Genomic DNA, 21,461 nt, shown 5'->3' with positions numbered 1-21,461 from the left:
CGCATATGCAGATGAGAAGAATATATATTCTGCCATTTTGGAGGTGGAAAGTTCTGTAGATGTCTTTTAGGTCCATTTAGTCAAGTGTTAAGTTCAAGTCCCGAATATCTTAGTTGTCTGCCTTGATGGTCTGTCTAAACTGGCAGTGGGATGTTGAAGTCTCCCGCTATTATTTTGCAGTCATCCAAGTCTCCTAGGTCTCTAAGAACTCATCTTATGAATCGGGGTGCTCCTGTTTTGGGTGTATATATACTTAGGATAGTTACATCTTCTTGTTGAATTGAGCCCATTACCATCATATAATGCGCTTCTTTGTCATTTTTTTTAAAATCATTGTTGGTTTAAAGTCTATTTTGTCTGAAATTAGAATAGCAACCCCTGCTTTTTTTCTATTTTTCATTTGTTAGGTAGATTTTTCATCATCCCTTTACTTTGAGCCTGTGTGTGTAATTACGTGTAAGATGGACCTTTTGAAGACAGCATGCAGTTGAGTCTTGCTTCTTTACCCAACTTGCCACTCTGTGCCTTTTAATTGAGACATTTACTCTGTTTCCATTCAAGGTCACTATTGATATGTATGGATTTGATTCTGTTATTGTATTGTTAGCGGGTTATTATGCAGACTTGATTGTGTGCTTGATTTATAGTGTCAATGGTCTATGTATTTAAGTGTGTTTTTGTGGCAGTCAGTAATGGTCTTTCCTCTCCTTATTTAGCACTCCCTTAGGGACCTCTTGAAAGGCAGGTCTGGTGGTAACTAATTCCCTTAGCATTTACTTGTCTGAAAATGATCTTATTTCTCCTTCACTTATGAAACTTAGTTTGGCTGTGTATGAAATTCTTAGTTGTAATTTCTTTTCTTTAAGAATGCTGAATGTAGGCCTCCAATATCTTCTGGCTTGTAGGGTTTCTGCTGAAAAGTCTGCTGTTAGCCTGATGGGGTTCCATTTGTATGTGACTTGCCCCTTGTCTTTATCTGCCTTTTACATTTTTAATTTCTTTTCAACCTTGGTGAATCTGATGACTGTGTGTCTAGGGGATGGTCATCTTGTGTAGTATCTCACAAGGGCTCTCTGCATCTCCTGAATTTCACTGTTGCCCTCTCTAACAAGGCTGGGGAAGCTTTCATGGGCAATATCCTCAAATATATTTTCCAAGTTGCTTGCTTTCTCACCCTCTCTTTCAGGGACACCAGTGAGTTGTAGATTTGGTCTCTTTACATAATCCCATATTTCTTAACAGTTTTGTTCATTCTTTTTAAATTTTTTTCTTTATTTTTGTCTGACTGAGTTATTTCAGAGAGCCAGTGTATTAGTCCATTTTCACGCTGCTGATAAAGACATATAAATTGCTGAGACTGGGCAGTTTACAAAAGAAAAGGTTTAATTGAACTTACAGTTCCACATGGCTAGGGAGGGAGGCCTCACAATCATGGTGGAAGCCATCCAGGAGCAAGTCACATCTTATGTGGTTGGCAGCAGGCAAAAAGAGAGAGAGCTTGTGAGGGGAACTCCTCTTTTTAAAACCATCAGAACTCCTGCCTCTTTTTAAAACCATCAGATCTCCTGAAACTATTCACTACCATGAGAAGAGCATGAGAAAGACCTGCCCTCATGATTCAATTCCCTCCCACGAGGTGCCTCCAACAACATGTGGGATTTCAAGATGAGATTTGGGTGGGGACACAGCCAAACCATATCACTCCACCCAGCCCCTCCCAAATCTCACATCCTCACATTTCAAAACCAATCATGCCTTTCCAACAGTCCCCCAAAGTCTTAACTCATTTCAGCATTAACTTAAAAGTCCACAGTCCAAAGTCTCATCCGAGACAAGGCAAGTCTCTTCTACCTATGAGCCTGTAAAATCAAAAGCAGGTTAGATACTTCCTAGATACAGTGGGGGTACAGGCATTAGGTAAATATAGCCATTCCAAATGGGATAAATTGGCCAAAACAAAGGGGCTACAGGCCCCCATGCAAGTTCAAAATCCAGCAGGACAGTCAAATCTTTAAGCTCCACAATGATCTCCTTTGACTCCATGTCTCAAATCCAGGTCATGCTGATGCAAGAGGTGGGTTCCCATGGTCTTGGACAGCTCTGCCCCTGTGGCTATGCAGGGTACAGCCTCCCTCCTGGCTGCTTTCATGGCTAGTATTTTCATGGCTGGTCTGCAGCTTTTCCAGGTGCACAGTGCAAGCTGTCAGTGGATCTACCATTCTGGGGTCTGGAGGATGGTGGCCCTGTTCTCACAGCTCTACTAGGCGGTGCCTCAGTAGGGACTCTGTCTGGGAGCTCCAACCCCACATTTCCCTCCACACTGCCCTAGCAGAGGTTCTCCATGAAAGCCTTGCCCCTGCAGCAAACTTCTGCCTGGACATCCAGGTGTTTCCATACATCTTCTGAAATCTAGGCAGAAATTCCCAAACCTCAATTCTTGACTTCTGTGCATTCGCAGGTTCAACACCACATTGAAGCTGCCAAAGCTTGGAGCTCACACCCTCTGAAGCCATGGCCCAAGCTCTATGTTGGCCCCTTTCAGCCATGGCTGGAGTGGCTGGGACACAGGGCACCAAGTCCCTAGGCTGCACACAGCACGGGGACCCTGGGTCTGGCCTACAAAACCATCCTTTCCTCCTAGGCTCTCCTGTGATGGCAGGAGTTGCCATGAAGACCTCTGACATGCCCTGGAGACATTTCCCCCATTGTCTTAGGGATTAACATTTAGCTGTTCATTACTTATGCAGATTTCTGCAGCTGGCTTGAATCTCTCCTCAGAAAATGGAATTTTCATTTCTATCACATTGTCAGGGTGCAAATTTTCTGAACTTTTTTGCTCTGTTTCCCTTATAAAACTGAATGCCTTTAACAACACCCAAGTCACCTCTTGAATGCTTTGCTACTTAGAAATTTCTTCCACCAGATACCCTAAATCATCTCTCTCAAGTTCAAAGTTCCACAAATCTCTAGGGCAGGGGCAAAATGCCACCAGTCTCTTTGCTAAAATATAACAAGAGTCACCTTTGCTCTAGTTCCCAACAAGTTCCTCATCCCATCTGAGACTACCTCAGCCTGTACCTTATTGTTCATATCACTATCAGCATTTTTGTCAAAGTCATTCAGCAAGTCTCTAGGAAGTTCCAAACTTTCCCACATTTTCCTGTCTTCTTCTGAGCCCTCCAAACTGTTCCAACCTCTGCCTGTTACCCAGTTCCAAAGTCGCTTCCACATTTTTGTGTATCTTTTCAGCAATGCCCCACTCTACTGGTACCAATTTACTGTATTAGTCCATTTTCACACGGCTGATAAAGACATATCCAAGACTGGGCAATGTACAAAAGAAAGAGGTTTAATTGGACTTACAGTTCCACATGGCTGGGGAGGCCTCACAATTGTGGAGGAAGACAAGGAGGAGCAAATCACATCTTATGTGGATGGGAGCAGGCAAAAAGAGAGAGAGCTTGTGCAGGGGAACTTCTCTTTTTTTTTTTTTTTTTTTTTTTTTTTAAGATGGAGTCTCACTCTATCACCCAGGCTGGAGTGCAATGGCATGATCTCAGCTCACTCCAACCTCTGCCTCCCAGGTTCAAGTGATTCTCCTGCCTCAGCTTCCCAAGTAGCTGGGATTACTTGTGCCTGCCATCACGCCCAACTAATTTTTGTATTCTTAGTAGAGATGGGGTTTCACCACGCTGGCCAGGCTTGTCTCAAACTCCTGACCTCAGGTAATCCACCTGCCTCGGCCTCCCAAAGTGCTGGGATTATAGGCATGAGCCACCATGCCCGGCTGGGAACTCCTCTTTTTAAAACCATTAGATCTCCTGAGATTTATTCACTATCCTGAGAACAGCATGGGAAAGACCTGCCCCCATGATTCAATTACCTCCCACTGGATCCATCCCTCAACATGTGGGAATTCAAGATGAGACTTGGGTGGGAACACAGTCAAACCATATCAGCCAGTCTTCAAACTCTGAGAATGTTTCCTCAGCTTGATCTATTCTGCTGAGATTGTATTATGAAACCTTGAAGTAAGTTTTTAAGCTCTACCAGATCAGTTTGATTCTTTCTTAAAATGACCATTTCATCTTCAGTTCCCATATATACCGTAGATTCCTTGGACTGTGTTTTAACTTTCTCCTGAAACTTAATGATATTTATGCCTATCTATATTCTGAATTATATGTCTGTCATTTCAGCCATTTCAGTCTGGTTAAGAACAATTATTGGGGAACTAGTACAGTCATTTGGAGGTAAGAAGACACTCTGACTTTTTGAGTTGCCAGAGTTATTGCACTAGGTTTTTTTATATGTTTTGATTTGGTTTTTGTTTTTTGTGTTGTTGTTTTGTTTTGTTTTGTTTCATCTCTACGGGCTCATGCTTCTTCAATCTTTGAAATTGCTGTCCTTTGGATGTGATTTTTTTGCCTTTATTTTCTTTAATGCCCTTAGGGCTTTGATTGTGGTATAAGGTGACTGTCTTCATTTCTGCAAGATGTTAGGGGATAAGGCTCAGCTTGGCACTTCTGGGCTGCATGCTGTAACTCTGGGGGGTTGGTACTGGGTCACAGCTTTATTCTCTGGCCCCTTGTGGTTAGCAACCTCCTTTACTGGAGGGGTCGAGGTATTCTCTGTCTGCTGGCCACAACACTCCGATGGGGGATGCTGGCCACAGAGTTTCACTGGGCCAGTGGCAATGGGATCTGTGCTTGCTCATGCATGCCAGCAGCCACAGCAGCATGTCAGGGTGCACACATATCAGCTGGGGAGGAACTTTCCTTCCAAGTTGAGGAGTGAGTGGGAGGCAGGCCAGTATGGGAGAAGCAGCAACTAGAGAGTCATGTAGGCAAGAGAGTTCTCTTCTAAGAGAGGAGACATCCAGACTTACTCACATCCAGGAAAGTAGCTAAAAGAATTGGACAGATTAAAATTGAAATAAATTGAGAAAAGTTAAGTGAAGCAAACTCCCTGAGGATATAGAAAGGGATGAGGTCAAAAGAATATGGAGGAGCAAGGATGTGGAGAAATTTCTTTGTACATTGCGGGTAGAACTATAAAATGGTGCATCTGTTCTGGAAAATAATTTGGCAGATACTCGAAAAGTTAAATATAGCTTTACTGTATGACCCAGCAGTTCCACCCAAAAGAATTGAAAAGAGGGAATTAAACAGATACTTGTACTTGTGCAGTGGTTATTACAGCATTGTTGACAATAACCAAAGGTGGAAACATCCCAAGTGTCCATGAACAGATGAACTGATTTTTAAAATGTGCTGTATACATATAATGGAATATTATTCAACCATAAAAAGGAATGAAGTTCTGATATGTGCTACAACATGGATAAACCTTGAAAACATGCTAAATGAAATAAGCCAGACAAATATTGCATAATTCCACTTACATGAAATATCTAAAATAGGCAAATTCATACAGATACAATGTAGATTAGAGGTTACCAGAGGCTGAGGGGAGTAGGGAGTTATTAAGTAATGGGTGGATAATTTCTTTTTGGGATGGAGGAAGTGTTTTTAAAATGGCGGCAATAATTCATAACACTATAAATGTAATCAATGTGACCGTATACTTAAAAATGGTTAAAATGGCATATTTCATGTTATATGAATTTTATCCCAATAAAGTTTTTAAAATGTAATGCCAGTCATAAAATATGTCATGATTCAATTTGGTCAATAAAATATTCAAGTGTTTTATTTTTAAAAATATTAAGGAATTAGCACCGAGCAAGACAGGGCTCTCTTCCTCTGAGTTGGGGGCGTAGGTGAAGTTGTGTACAGATACAAATAAGATTGTCCTTATGTGATGGTTAATGTGTCATCCTGATTGGACTAAGAGTTGCCCAAATGGCTGGCAAAACATTATTTCTGGGTGTATCTGTGAGGGTGTTTGTGAAGAAGAGTAGTATTTGAATCAGTAGGCTGGATAAAGAAAATGGCCCTAACTGATGTGGGTGAGCGTCACCTAATCCCATCATGGCCCTAATAGAGTAAAAATGTGGAGAAAGGGTAAATCACTCTGTTTGACCTGAGACATCCATCGTCTCCTGCCCTTGGAAATCAGAGCTTCTGGTTCTCAGGCCTTCAGACTCTGACTGGACTTGCATCATCAGCCCCACCTCACCCTCCCATTCTCAGTCCTTCAGACTTGGACTGAATTATACCACTAGCTTTCCTCTTTTCCCAGCATGCAGGTTGGTCATATCTAACCAGTATCTCATTGGTTCTGTTTCTCTGGAGAACCCTGACTAATACACTTTGTCTTCATGGACATTAACAGAGTTCCTTACAGTCTCTATTTCCTTTGCTAAACAAGAGTCAAGCTCCTCTGCTTGGGGTGGATAGGGATTGGTACAAATTTAATAAGGAACTGGAGGAGAGCAGTGAAGGTTAAGAATGGCCACTAAGGGGATGGGAGAGGGAGATGACCAAGGATAACAAAAGAACAGTTGAGGTATTCTACTGGCCAGCTGCAATTGGTACACTGCAAATGTGTGGTGTTTTATCTTCATGGTTTCTTGATTTTTTTCCGCAGCTGCACTAGGTAGAGGAGTTAGAGAAGCTGGATTGCTGGACTCATCCTGGATGGGGGGTTTGTGGGATGGACACTGCAAAAAGCTAATGGCTTAAGAGGGCTATTTTAGAGGGCTAATAAAAGAATGGTTCCCAGGCCAATCATCAGGTTCAGACTTGCTATGAAAAAGGAGTCAGAAAGGGACTGATAACCCTGGAGACAGTGGAGTTGACATGAAAAAGTGGGTTTAATGAGAGTGAGGAGTGAGAGACAGAACAGGATATTGGGCTTTCAACGTTGCAGAGATAGGACTTCTTTAGTTGACGACGTGATAAGAAGAGGTTGTAAAGGTGAAGGAGAAATTGTAGGAATGTTTGGTGTATTAAAGTAGACCAACAGATATGACAAGTAGTGTATAATGGCTTAATTATAGTAGAATTTTATTTCTTGCTCCTACAAATAGTCCAAGGTAGCTAGTGGGGATTTTCTGCTTCACTGTCATTCAAAGACCCAGGTGAAGGAGGCCTTGTTATCAGTTGAATAGCTTTCAAGATCATCTGGGCATTGACGTAAGTTAGCATAAGGAAAAAGAGCAAGAAGCCTGTGCAGGTAGTTTTATGAGCCTGAAAGAGGCATGCATCATCCCTTCCCATCTCATTGGCCAGAGCTTAGTCACATGGCCACACTAAGTTTCAAAGAAGCCTGGGAAATCTGTAGTTGTGTGTCCTGCAAAAAGAGCAACCAGCAGCTCCCTTTTTAAAAGCATTTGTTGTTTTGATGCTGCTGCTCAGTTTAGTTCTTAAGTCCAGAGATAAATTTTGAAAAGACTAACAGTGAAAGACCCTTCACAGAATTACAAGAAACTATTTTAAAATTCAGATGGAACAACAATAACAAAAAAGCTCATATAGCCAAGACAATCCTAAGCAAAAAGAACAAAGCTGGAGGCATCATGCTACCAGACTTCAAACTATACTACAAGGCCACAGTAACCAAAACAGCATGATATTGGCATAAAAACAGACACCTAGACCAATGGAACAGAATGGAGAACTCAGAAATAAGACCACACGTCTACAACCATCTGATCTTTGACAAACCTGACAAAAACAAGCAATGGGGAAAGGATTATCTATTTAATAAATGGTGTTGGGAGAACTGGCTAGCCATATGCAGAAAACTGAAACTGGACCCCTTCCTTACACCTTATACAAAATTAACTCAAGATGGATTAAAACCTTAGATGTAAAACCCCAAACTATAAAAACCCTAGAAGAAAATCTAGGCAATACCATTCAGGACATAGGCACGGGCAAAGATTTCATGATGAAAACATCAAAAACAATTGCAACAAAAGCAAAAATTGACAAATGGGATCTAACTAAAGTAAAGAGTTTCTGCACAGCAAAAGAAGCTATCATCAGAGTGAACAGGTAACCTATAGAGTGGGAGAAAAGTTTTGAAATCTATCCATCTGACAAAGGTCTAATATTCAGAATCTACAAGGAATTTAAACAAATTTACAAGGAAAAAAAAACCATTAAAAAATGGGCAAAGGACATGAAAAGACACTTCTCAAAAGAAGACATTAGTGCAGTCAACAAACATGAAAAAAGCTCAACGTCACAGATTATTAGAGAAATGCAAATCAAAACCACAGTGAGATACCATCTTACATCAGTCAGAATGGCAATTATTAAAAAGTCAAGAAACAACAGATGCTTACAAGGTTGTGGAGAAGTAGGAATGCTTTTACACTGTTGGTGTGAATGTAAATTAGTTCAACCATTGTGGAAGACAGTGTGGCAATTCCTCAAAGATCTAGAATCATAAATACTTTGATCCAGCAACCCCATTACTGGGTATATACCCAAAGGAATATAAATCATTCTATCACAAAGATGCATGCACATGTCTGTTCATTGCAGCACTATTCACAATAGCAAATACATGGAATTAACCCAAATGGCCATCAATGATAGACTGGATAAAGAAAATGTGGTACATAGACACCATGGAATGCTGTGAAGCCATGAAAAGGAATGGGATCATGTCGTTTGCAGGGACATGGATGGAGCTGAAAGCCATTATCCTCAGCAAACTAATGCAGGAACAGAAACCAAATACTGCATGTTCTCACTTGTAAGTGGGAGCTGAAGAATGAGAACACATGGACACAGGGAGGGGAACAACACACATTGGGGCCTGTCAGGGGTAGGGTGGGGAGAAGGAGAGCATTAGGAAAAATAGCTAATGCATGCTGGGCTTAATACCTAGGTGATAGTTTGATAGGTGCAACAAACCACCATGGCGCTCATTTACCTATGTAACAAACCTGCACATCCTGCACATGTACTTAAAATAAAATTAAAATTAAAATTAAAAATTTTTTTGATCAGCTGAAGAAGACTTATTTGACAATCTATGGGAGGTTTTCAATTCTAGCTATATTTTGTAAATCTATTATTTTTAAACATCTGCCTAGTTTCATCTCTATGACCCAGTTTTCTCATTTGATAAAATGGGTTTTACTTATTTTCCTTCATCAGAAATGTGTTTAAGGGTTTTTTTGTTTTTTGTTTTTTGTAATACAGACCCTTTATCACTTACTTTGTGCCAGCAGAAAATATTAACTAACACTACGAAATACTCATGAAGTCACTGAAAGCATTAGCCCTTACAGTGAGCCAAAATGGATTTTGTATCCGATTTAAGTGCAAAAGCCATTTTGCTTGTGACTGTTACTTCAACAAATGAAATAAAGACACTTGAGCCACACAAATAGTTTCCCTCTGAATAAGCTGCTCAGTGTTCATTTTTAAATAAGGTGAAGCCTCCCCAAAGTGTATATTATCCACTCTAAATTTCCCACCAATAGGAAGGCAAGGCAAGCACAGCCATCAGCTGAGAGTCATTGGCTGGGAATGTTGAGCCCATAGTCACTCCACCCACAAGGAGCTGCTGACAGGGGGTGGGGCGGGGGTGGAAGCATGTGAAAGATCTGTACAACAAAGAGGAACTTCTCTCCAGAAGATACTTTATCCCAAGAGCCATGTGATAGTATTCAGAAGGCCTTGGTGTAAACTTGAATAGTTCACCATCTTCCTTTCCAACCTTATATGGAAATTCTTCCGAAAATAAACCCTGACTTGGTGGGGAAATGCTGTTTAAAGAAACATGGTGAATTACTACAAAGCACTAGGTGTGCCTCAAAATGCTTCCTCCTCTGATATTAAGAAGTCTTATCACCAGTTGGCTCTGCAGGTGCACCCAGACAAGAACCCAGAGAACAAGGAGGCATCTGAGAAGAAATTCAAACAAGTAGCAAGAGGCCTATGAGGTCTTGTCTGATGCCAGGAAATGAGTATGACAAATCCAGAAGGAACCGAACCAAAAGGGAAACAGAGGAGATGGCAGAGACAAAAAACATTTGGAGGAAGAACTATGCATTCTCAGGATTCTCAGGAGATAATTTTTCCATTGGCCTTGTGGGTAAAGCCAGGAGATTCCACTCCTCCATCTTTAATGTGACTCCCATGTTGGACACAGGATTTTCCATTTTCGTATCTCTGGGCTCCAGAGCAAGTACCCCTACCTCTGAGACATTTGAACCCTTTGTAAGCAGCGGAATGAGAAACTTCAGACTGGTCACCACTTGTAGCCAGACAGTAAATGGCAAGAGAGTTGTTACAAAGAAAATGCTGGAAGATGTGAGGGGAAAGAACGAAGCAGAAAAAGAAAGACTGTTTCATGAGATTCCTCCACATCATTGGTAAGAAGTTGCCACTGTGTTCTTTAACAGGGAGATTTTCATATGAGGCTGGGGTGTTTTGATGCTTATGAAAGACTGAATTGGAATTTGAGAATGTGTTGAACGAGAATGGACAGAGGTCAGCTTAGTTCAAACCTCTCATTTCACAGAGGAGGGGGATAATGTGCCTGATGTTGCATAAGAACCTAGTAAGTAGTGGGGTAGAGCATCCATCCCCAGTCTTCTGATTCTAAATTGAGCCTCCTTTCCCTTATGCACCATCTGGGACAGTAGAGGCCACCACCATAAATATGGCCTTCCCAGTCAGCGCAGAGCCCTGCCATCATAAATTCCATTGACTTCTCTTCAACGTTTTTTCCTGCCCTACCTTGTAATTGCCTAGTTGCCTGTATTGATGGCTACTGTTTGTCTCTTCCTAGGCTCTTTTCTCTTTGCTGCTTCCGTTCCTACCTATTCTTTTTTCCTATACATTTCCCATGGACCATCACAAATAGCTTCACAAATAGCTTCAATTCAGTTACCTAGGTATAGATTAATGTTGGCAGAGAGAATGAGTGAAAAGTAAATGGGTTAAGATCTTTATATGCTTTTAAAATTTATACTTTTTTTAATTTTAATTTTTTAGAGATAGGATCTCACTATGTTGCCCAGGCTGGCCTTGAATTCCTGGGCTCAAGCAATCCTCCCACCTCAGCCTCTCAAGTAGCTGGGACTACAGGTATATACCACCAGACCCAGCTTTTATATGCTTTTTTCAATAGCTAACATTTATTGAGTGATCAGTGCATGTCAGGAATTCTACTTCACAAAAGTTATCTCAATAATACTTTCAGCAGTGAAATACGGTAGTTACTTTCCCCCATCACATAGATAAGAAAATGAGGCTTAGAAAAATTCAGTAATGTGCCCTAGGCCCCACTAATAAGCAATAAAGTAGTGTCTTAGTCTAAATCACATGCTTAGCTAGTGAGCTGTAATATCTATGCATCCTACTCATTTATTTTTAAATCTAGATTCTTGCCATCATTGGAAATTTAAACCTATCATCTCTAAACTCTACTTCCATGAATGAGTACTTGCTGGAACTTAATAAGTATGTAAACATTTTTTATTGCCCAACAAAAACCTGAAGGTTACTTTTACATGAAGACACAATCAATGTGAAAGTTTTACTGACACTAACAAATGATTATCAGTTAACACACAATTCCCAAGACATGAAATATCTTTTTGTTTTGGACCTCATCATGATGTACATGCAAAATCTTGGTTTTGTTTTGTTCAGCTTGAGTTGGTCACACTCCAACCCCTTCATTTATGTTAATACATAGACTGGGATCCAGAGGAGTTGTTCCTTATGGAAAGTTAGTGATAGAGCCTGCATTAGAACCTGTCTTCCAGTTTCCAATCCCAAGCTCATTGTAGTACAGCATGCTGTTGGCAGAATTTGGATTTCACTTGCATCCCATGGAAGTTATGTATCAAATTATTAGCTTTCTTAATCAGGGAACTTTCCTGTGTGTACAATTTTTATGAAACGAATGTTTTATGTAGTCTTTGAACTTTTTCATCTCAGTGAATTTTCTGAGCCTAAACAGGAATATGCCTACATCTTTCTGGCAAAGGGGAGCACACTGGCAGAAAGGAAGCAGAAGGTGGATTTGGAATCAGAACACATCCCATTTCTTTCAAAGCCTATCCATTTCCACTTAATAGTCACTGAGAACCTCCTACATGTCAGGCACTGTGGGTGGTGCTTTGCATCCATCATTTCTAATCTCTAAAGTCCTTCATGGGTTTGTTTCCATCTTAAGGTGAGGAAATTGAGGCTCAGGGCAGTTAAGTCCCCTACCCAGGGTCACATAGCAGTTTCTGGAGACAGGATTCAGTTTGCAGCTTGCCTGACCGTAAGCTTCACTTTCATTATGCTCTATTCCACTCTCATTCCTTTGAGCTGCTCTAGTCAGGGTTTAAGAGGAATGTTTGGTTGTATGTATGAATTAACTATATTTATTTCAACATTTCTAAAATGAGGATTTCCAGATGGAGCTTTCTTTTACCAACCCTGGTCTGAGGTGAACTGCAGCGTGGCTACTGAACAAAGGGAAAATCAGGCTGGAGCATGAAACATGATTTTTCCATTTTGTCTTAAGTAAAATCCAAATTTCAGCATTTTTCACAGGCATAGTTGGCTTTTGACAGAAATGCTGAGTTGTCAAAGGACTTTTTGCCAGCAAAGGTTTTTTAAAAATTCACTTTGAGTTAGTCGAGGAAGTTTTCTTGGTGTATAGAAATGAAAGCAGTGTCATCTCTTCCTGATGTCTGTTTAAAACGTGTAGTAAGTGAAGTGTGAGCACACGACAGCCGAGGAAAGATAGAGGGCAGGAGGGCTTTGCTGTTCAGTATAACATTCCGAGCCAGTGTGCAAGACACAGCGTGAGCTTTAAGGTCACATCTAATTCGGTCTCTGACCTCACAGTGTCTTCAGCACGGCTACTGTGGTTTCCAGGGGCCAGCGGCTCCTCTGCCAAGTCTCAGACGTGCAGGTTTCACTAATCGGCAATCTCTAGGATTACTACTTGGCTAATAGGAAGAAAAGTACTTTAGGATTATTGAGTCAATTCCTTTGTCCTTAAGGAATTTCCTGCTCTTGTACTATGAATCAGCTGCTTTTTAATGTTACAGTCTCTCACAAATTAATGTGAGACATTTTGTGTTCTGATAGCTGACAGAATAAAGATTTCCCAAACTCAAAACCACCATAGACCAGGGAGAAGTAATTCCTTGTTCTGCTCTGGTTCATATTAGGTGGGTGACAAGTAAAACGAGGATCTGGTCCTGTCGAGAATGATGGAAGGGATAATGACAAGTGATTGTATAACTCATAGCTCAGGGAGCATTTGCAAGAGCAGTTTCTCATAGAATCTTGTCAGAAATCCCACCAAGGAGGAAAGAGAAGAGAAGGGACTTGCCTAAGGTCACAAAGTGGGTGTTTCTTCAGCCGCCTAGCCTGCTGCTATTTCTCCCACACACTCAGGAATTCAAAGCACATCTTCTTCCCAGCCTGGCAAGCAAGGCACATGAGAGTTGGAGGAGCTGCCCTGGGGATGGTGTGGGAGGGAGTCTGTTTTATGTAGTTGCAGCTACACACGGTGTCCCCATGTCTGTCGGTCAGTGGAGGAGGTAGGTACAGAAGTATGTGGGTATAACCATGAACAGAAATGTCATGACTCACCGACCGCGCACAGCTGGTTTAACTCTTGAATCCAAGTCACCTAAGAACCAGCTCAGGTTCTTAAGAGACACAAGGTCCCCACAGCAAACAATAACAAAAATAATGTGGCATTCAGCATTCTTCTCAGTGCTTCCTTTCCAAAAGTTTCAAACCACTTTGCATATTTGGGATCCCCATCTCTTTTGTGAGAAGCCTGTTTTTATTTCACCCAAAGTTTTGTAGTCTCTCCAAAATACCTGGAGTGCAGCGTACCTGACTCTGCCTAAGGGTGCAGGGAATGGACTCTGAGCAGAACAGGGAAGGGATTTTCGGCTGGGAGGGCCCGGGCCCTACCCCTCACTGCCTTATTTGGAAGTTTGAGAGGGAGTGTGGTAGAGAAACTCATCTTGGAGAGGTTGATTTTGGGGTTGAGGCAGGATGGTTCCCCCTTTAAAGGGCAGGAAAGTCTCCCAGAGGGTGAGTCATTTTTCTAATGCCCAATGTTGCAATTGTGAAGACTCCAGGAAACCCAAGACTCTAGTCCCCATAGGACCATCTAAAAAACATATATTTAAGTATCAAGAGAAGCAGAGGGGGATTATAAAAAGAACATTGACTTTGGCTGCAGGTATATGAGAGTTCAAATTCTATGCACCCCTTTCCTAATTTCTTGATCTTAGAGGGTGAACTTCTTGCTTGATCCTTGGCTTGCCTGTAAAATAGATATGATCATCTCTGCCCATTGTAATTTACAGAGTTGTTTTAGAAATTAAGTTCATGGAAAATTCTGCATAAACTTTAATAGATTTTATAAATGGAAAGTGTCATTATTCTTTTCAGAAGCAACATCTTTGATCCTTAAGGGTACATGCAGTAAGCTTGCTATCTGCTTTTTAAGATGTGATGTTTGTGATAGGATCCTGAAAGCAAGATCAGCTATGGATTGTGTTTAATGCCAAAATATAGCTAAAAGATGTAAGATAAAAACAGAGGATTGCATTTTTTCCATTTTGGCACTACTACAAATGTTATATTTTTAGCTTGGGCACAACTGGTACGACTTTTACTTCTGAACTTCCTTTTTTCTTCATTATCCTTGAGCTTTTGGACTCACATGTTGGCTTTACCTTCTGCTTCCATTATAGGAAATTGATGGAAAATCCCTGCTATTGATGACAAGAAATGATGTGTTGACAGGACTTCAGTTAAAATTGGGGCCTGCTCTGAAAATCTACGAATATCATGTAAAACCTCTGCAGACAAAGCATTTAAAGAACAACTCTTCATAGTACAAATTGGGGTCTTCGACCTCAAAAAATACATAATGACATAAGTTAGTTTCATGTGATGAAACTTTGTAAACAGAATACATACATGTGTATATGTAAAGAATTTCAATCAAATGAAACGTTATCCTATTGGATAGACTAGGCAATTCATCAGCTGACCTGAAATCAGCCAGGAGGAGCAAGGACAAGATGCGCACAGGGTGGTTTTCCTCATGGAGTTTGTCAAATAGAACGATCTTTGACACGATTAGACACTCCTCCCCACAAAGGCTTTGAAATCATAAGGATTTTCCTCATCTCTTTATAGATTGCTTTCCCAAAATCTTTATAAAAGAATTTAATTGAATGACCATCTTTTGGTTACAGATGTAGGATGAGTAAAAACAAGAAAATTGGGCGAGGAGGGAGAAAGACGAAAGGGATTGCTGTCTCCCTTGAATTCCTCTGCTCCTTAGAGCTTGTGTTACTTGGATGGAATTGCCGACACCCTTTTTTATAGAGGGTTCTCCACTTGACCTTATTAAGGTTTTATTGGGATATGCTGCAGTGTTTGAAATGAACATGCATCAGCCCCTTCAGGAGCAGAATCATAGCTCTGAAAAGAGAAGCTCCATTGTGTACTGAGGATATCCATCCATATTCAGCTAGCTTTCAAATGGGGTAATGATATTTTCTGCATAGATTTTCTTTTAAATTGGTTCTTTGTTTCTGAAGAAAGGATTTTTTTTTAACTTCATGGTTTTATTTATAATAATTTGTTTCTGAAGAAGTTTGCTGAGAGTTACAGGTCAAAAAGCCTTGTTACTAGTACAGAATATTTTTTTATATATTCCTTCATGATGGTGTAATTTTTTTAATTGTCCTATGCTTTGTTCAGTTCCTGGGTTAAGTACTTGTTTTTAAGAGCTTGGAAAAAGTGGGCTTGCTACATCTCTGTTCAAAGAGACATTTGTTCAATATCTGTGTGTCAACGCCTTGTTGAATTGGTGCTTTGTGTTTGCAATAAAGCATTGCTTCAGTTTCTTGCCAGTGTATCTTTGATCTTTTCTGTTTGGTTGCTTCTTCAGTTGGGATTAAGGATTAAGGTCTCCTGGAAACCAGGGAAAGAAAATTAAGCATTTTGGGGGGAAAAAACTTTAAGGGTAGAAACTATATAAATCTATGTGTGGATTTATCTTCTTTTTAAAGTGAATCATTCAAGTGGATCTCATTTCTTCTCTCATCCCCAATTTTAGGTATTATTTTAGCCAAAGATTTTTTTTGTTTGCTGTAGGCCAGGGCGGGGTCATGATTTTTTTGAAATTCTAATAAAAGCTACTGACTTTCTCTGCAGACAGAAGCTCACATTTCCACATACAAAACTTGCAGAGAGTTGGTGGACTCATAATTTCCCTCTTCCTCCTCCTCAAGTTAAGAGTTCCTATTTTAGAGAATACCATAATTCAGTCCCCTGTGGAGATAATTTCTTGAAAGAACAGAAAGTCTGAAGATGACAGTGAAAAAAACACAGGAAGTGGTATAGATAGTAGGTGGGTTTAAAAATGCATTCCAAATTAATTCAATTATAGAGCGTACGGAGTATCTGAAATTTAAGTAATGCTTTGTTTTCACTGTAAGTGGGAAAAGTGGTTACAAAAGAGACTTTTTTTTATCTCCAAGTTACCACAGTCTACCTAAGACAGAAAACACAAGTAAAAGGCAAAATATATAGTTAAGTGTTGTGAGGAGTGATGGAGACAAAAAGTGAGAACGGCAGCTGCTGGAAACCTGGATAGAAAAGAAGGGATTCCTGGATCAAGCAGAAGGAAGACGGAATGAGGATCTTGATGAAAACCTCTGTGAAGGAGTTTTCTGCAGTAAAATCATGATGATGTTTGACCCGTCTCTACCTCAAAGGGATAGTATGAGGTATTTCTAAGCCTTGCTTTTGTTCACCCACCTGATATGTTCTGTAGTCATTTGGAATAGGTTTGGTTGTGAGTGATGGAAACTGTCTCTCCCACACCCACCAATTAATAAACTAGATAGACACCTACTTCCCTCTCATGTAAATGTCCAGATAGCGGGACCAGAGGTGGTGCGGCCCTACATGATGGTAAGAACACAGTTTCCACCTGTGTTTTTTTTTCCATCATGCATGACATCCATTCCCAGAATCATTTCATAAGTAGATGCTATTTTTGCCATCATCATTTGAATTCCGACCAGTGGGGAGAAGAAAGGGGAAAGGAACAGAACTTCCTTTAAGGATACTTCCAAGAAATTGTACCTACTACTTCCTTTCATATCTTGTGGACTGGAAGTCAATCACATTACTTGAAATATTTCATGTTTTTATTGGAAACCATGAGCCCAGTTAAAATTCAAATTTCCATTATTCTGTAGATAACGGAAAACGGATATTGAAAGACAACTTGCTGTTACCGCTGTCAGTTGACCACTAAACACTCATAGCAAATGACACTAAAAGGGTGTCTTTGGTGGTATTTTTTCTCGAGATTTGAACTTGCGTTCAACTAAGTCAACTAAACCTCAGATTTGGACTCCTCTATGAGTACTTGGGGATGAGGGGAATTGAAAAGCAAACAGAAAAGTATAAAATTATCCTTCAGTCTCTGATGAGAACTTTCAGGCAAAATTAGCAATTTAAAGATAGTCTGCCTTTCCTACACTCAGTATAAAGGCCTAGGAGAGGCAGGCCTGCACACCTTGGCAACAGCTCAAGGTGATTTCATCTCCCTCTATTTAGGGGAAAACCAATGTGATCAAAATAGGCCAAAAAGAGAGGCCGGAAGTACTTGAAATTCAGCAGGTAGGCAGCCTTTCTCTCCAGACAGCTGTAAAAACCAGAGACGTCTGGTTCCTTTTCATATCACACTGGATTTCCGTTCATGTGATCTGGATCTGCAATGAGTAGCAGATACATGTGCTGTGTGGGGAAGCACTTCATGGCTGTGAGTGTGCCCTGATGGCAATATATTTAATGGCGAAGATTTATACGAGAATTGGCAAATGTGGAATTTGATTATTCTCAACCAGAGAAGCAGACAGGATATCAGAATCAGAAGGAATTTGAGAAAGTAATTGCTACTCCCCGCCACCCCCACATTTGAACCTCTGGTTCAGACTCTGCAGAGGAGATTGAATGAATTGATTTAAAGGTGAGGTCACAAACTGGCCACTTTTCAGTGGAATCTAAGCCAACATGTTTTACTTTGGCCAATGTAGTATGTGTGTGTTTTAAAAACCACATTTACCCACTTCTAGTGAGGATGAAAACTCGAATTTGTTACTCTTCCATTCCCTAATATCTTAAAACCAGCAACTTTACACTTACGTTAACGTAACCCCCCCGCCAAACACACACCCAACCCGATCTAAACAAAAAAAGCAGAAAAATAGTGAGTTCATTCAGGAATTGAAAATTGCAAATAGATTCAGCTGAAAAGAAAACAAGCTAGCATATTGCATTGGAATGTGCAGCAGACTTGAGCATCATTTTTTATACCTAGTGGGTATGATGAATATGAGGAAAAAAAGGCCAATTGGTAGCAGTCTTTTCTTTCTGTCCTCAACAAATATCCTACGTGAATACAGGGTGGGGTTTTTTGTTGTTGTTGTTGTTGTTGTTGTTGTTTGTTTGTTTGTTTGAGACGGAGTCTCGCTCTGTCGCCTAGGCTGGAGTACAGTGGCGTGATCTCAGCTCACTGCAACCTCTGCCTCCCGGGTTCAAGCAATTATCTGAGTCAGCTCCTGAGTAGTTGGGATTACAGGCACCCGCTACCACGCCCGGCTAATTTTTGTATTTTTAGTAGAGACGGGGTTTTACCATCGTGGCCAGGCTGGTCTTGAACTCCTGACCTCGTGATCCACCCGCCTCGGTCTCCCAAAGTGCTGGGATTATAGGTGTGAGCCACCGCACCCGACCGAATACAGGTTTTTGTCTCTCTGAGATTAGCTTCTGCAGTCAGGGGCACACACTGTCCTTCAGTTGCATTAGTGAAATATATCTTTGGGGGAATTTAATTTGCAAAAGTCTAATGACCCACCATTGCCCAGCCACTCCCATATTTGGAAGCCAAATGCAAAAGGAACTTACTGGTGGTGATTCATCTGTCTTTGACAGTCTTTGTAAATGGGATCTGCAGGGGTCAGGTCTGGGCCCAGAGCCACTAAGTGTTTTCTGGAATGATTTGGAAGATGAAGTTAAATGTTCAAAGAGCTGACTGCTGCAGGACAGATATGCCTCTTAGGAGAAACTTGTTAATTCTGCTTCTAAACCAGGAACAGAAGCCACAGGAAGGAGAGAGCCAGCAATGGATGCATTAATGAACAGCTCGTTAGTTTCATGCTGTAGCTCCGTGGGCAATTAAGGAGTCTGAGTACCATTTCTAGCCAGTCGTGGCAGTACTATAGAGCAAGAAGAAGATTAAAATGATCGCATCCAAGTGATTGGTGAGCGTGGCTGTCTTACGTCTTAGAATCCCTTGGAGGTGGTGAACCCCAAGGAAGAATTGTATCTAGCCTAACACTGGAGCATAATAATGGAGGATCCTGTGGCTAAAGCGAGTTGATATCCCTGCACCTCAGTTAAGTCAGAGTGTTCCTGTCCACAACTGTCTTCAGGGAGAAATCAAGAAAGCTGGGGATGCCAGGCCATTTCCAAATAGAAACTGTGCCCCTCTTCCACAGAACAAGTACACGAGCCAACCTACCACCTATTTTAAAGAAGTGGGAAAGGGGTAAGTAAAGGTGTAAATAAAACTGAACATACTCGTTACCTGCAGAGGATGCCTGATTCAACCAGATAAAAGGAAATATGCTGCAAAATGGTTGATGCTATTACCCAGGCACCATCCATGGGGCATCTTTGGTCAGAGGGGTTAGAGGCCTTAAGCTTCCAGCAAAGTGAGATAAAGCAACCAAGGAAAGTTTTGCCGTGAGGGCCTCCAGCTCTGTTACTGGATATCTGTGGCAAAGTTTTCCAAATTAAATGTCTTCTTTCTGAATCAAAGGCAGCAGAAGCATTCAGCAAATTGTGTTTCATAGCCTTTTTCAATGATTACATTTTATTTTTATGTGCGGGGGAATATGTGATTTGAGAATAATATGATAGATTTCATCAGATTATAAACACATTTTGAGTGCAAGGCAATAAAACTCCAAGCCACCAGCAATTTCTGCCTATAATAATTAGTGTTTGGGATAGTATTCTGTCTGCTATACCTGAACCCAACGACACCAGTTGAGATACACAGTAGGTAGTGGGTGAAGTCACTGAGGTTGCACCAGATAGACCTGAGCTTGAATCCAGTCCTGCCATTTACTTCACGTGGGAACTTGGGTAAGTCATATGGCTCCTCTTAGCCTCAGGAACTTCATCTATTCTCTAGTGCAGATGCGGAAACAGAGCAGAGCAGCACCAGCCTAGCAGTGCCCAATAGAAACAGAATGTGAGCCATTTATATAAATTAAAATTTTCCAGTAATCACATTTGGAAAGGTGACCCAGGAAAAAATAATTTAAATAATATTATTTTAAGCCAATTTATCCAAATATTGTAGTTTTAATATATAGTCAATGTAAAAATTATTGATGATATATTTTGTAAAATCTTTTCATTTGCCTTTGAAATCCAGTGTGTATTTCATGCTTACTGCACATCTCAGTTAGGACAATGTAGCTCAAGTGTATCATTCAGGATTATTTTTAGTTGATAAAAATAACAATGACTTAAGATAGAAATTCTCTATGATGCATATGAGTTGAAGGTAAGCAGTTCAGGGATGGCAGGGCTGCTACATAATGGTTGGGTCTCATTCCTCTTGTGTGGCTCCACCATCCTCAACACATAGTTCCCCATGTAATCCAACGTGGCTGCTTGGGCTTCAGTTATCACAACTGCATTCCAGCCAAGCAAAAGAGGTAAAGAAGGACACCTCGTATGAGAAACTGCGCATAGCACTTTCCCTGACATTCCTTTAACAAGAACTTAGTCATTTGGTGATACCTAGCTGCAGGGGAGGCTGGAACTGTAGTCTTTATTTCAGGAAGCCAAGTATCCAGATAAACAGGGACAGAAGGGTGGATACTTTGGAGAAGCTGGCAATTCTTCTATAGTACCAGTCTCATAAGTTGATGGAGGACTGAAGAGAATACACTGTACAGTTGTTTGTATTACATTAAAAATGCATTAAAAATATGGTTTTATTACTATGATCTCATTCCACTTCAAGCTCAGTACTGTCACAGAATTAATTAATGTATGCTGAACCTAAATACTGCTGATGGGATGCATCCTAATACTGCTAAAATAAAATATTATTATAGGTGGATGAAATGGATATTGGGTGGTTCTAGATGCCTTGTTTTCAAAAGGTCACATAAACCAAAAAAAAAAAAAAAAAAAAAAGAAACCTTGCATTATTGAAGCTCCTTGAAAAATTGTTATGTCGAGTTAAGGGGAATGTGCTAAGCAAAATGCATATATGTTTTTGTTGGTCCCCAAAGACTTAGAGAAGCTGGTTTGAGGCATTGGTGAATTCCAAATGGATCCTGTACCCAATCCAAAATGAGTGTTCAATGACATTCAAAATGGTTTTGTGAGACTAATGAAAGGGAGGTCTCTGATACTGTTGTGATTTTAATAAAGGTA

The 21,461-nt window shown here is 40.6% G+C and overlaps 1 protein-coding gene across 12 annotated transcripts in view; it reads left to right on the top strand.

Annotated features, from left to right (window-relative positions):
• Positions 1 to 21,461, top strand: part of SAMD13 (sterile alpha motif domain containing 13) — a 98,664-nt gene that overhangs the window by 35,090 nt on the left and 42,113 nt on the right. For 5 of the 12 annotated variants that reach the window (XM_001103462.4, XM_077988025.1, XM_077988012.1 and 2 more), the window contains one exon: positions 14,663 to 15,840. The exons of the other annotated variants lie outside the window; for them this stretch is intronic. In XM_001103462.4, the coding sequence (XP_001103462.1) occupies positions 14,663 to 14,806 (144 nt within the window). In that variant the 3' untranslated portion in view covers positions 14,807 to 15,840. Of the gene's footprint in view, positions 1 to 14,662; positions 15,841 to 21,461 lie in introns of those variants that run through there. 12 annotated transcript variants of the gene reach the window in all.

Source organism: Macaca mulatta, chromosome 1 (assembly GCF_049350105.2).
Source record: "Macaca mulatta isolate MMU2019108-1 chromosome 1, T2T-MMU8v2.0, whole genome shotgun sequence".
Lineage (NCBI taxonomy): Eukaryota > Metazoa > Chordata > Mammalia > Primates > Cercopithecidae > Macaca > Macaca mulatta.
The sequence above is the reverse complement of the archived record's forward strand: the minus strand, read 5'-3'. Positions and strand labels throughout refer to the sequence as shown.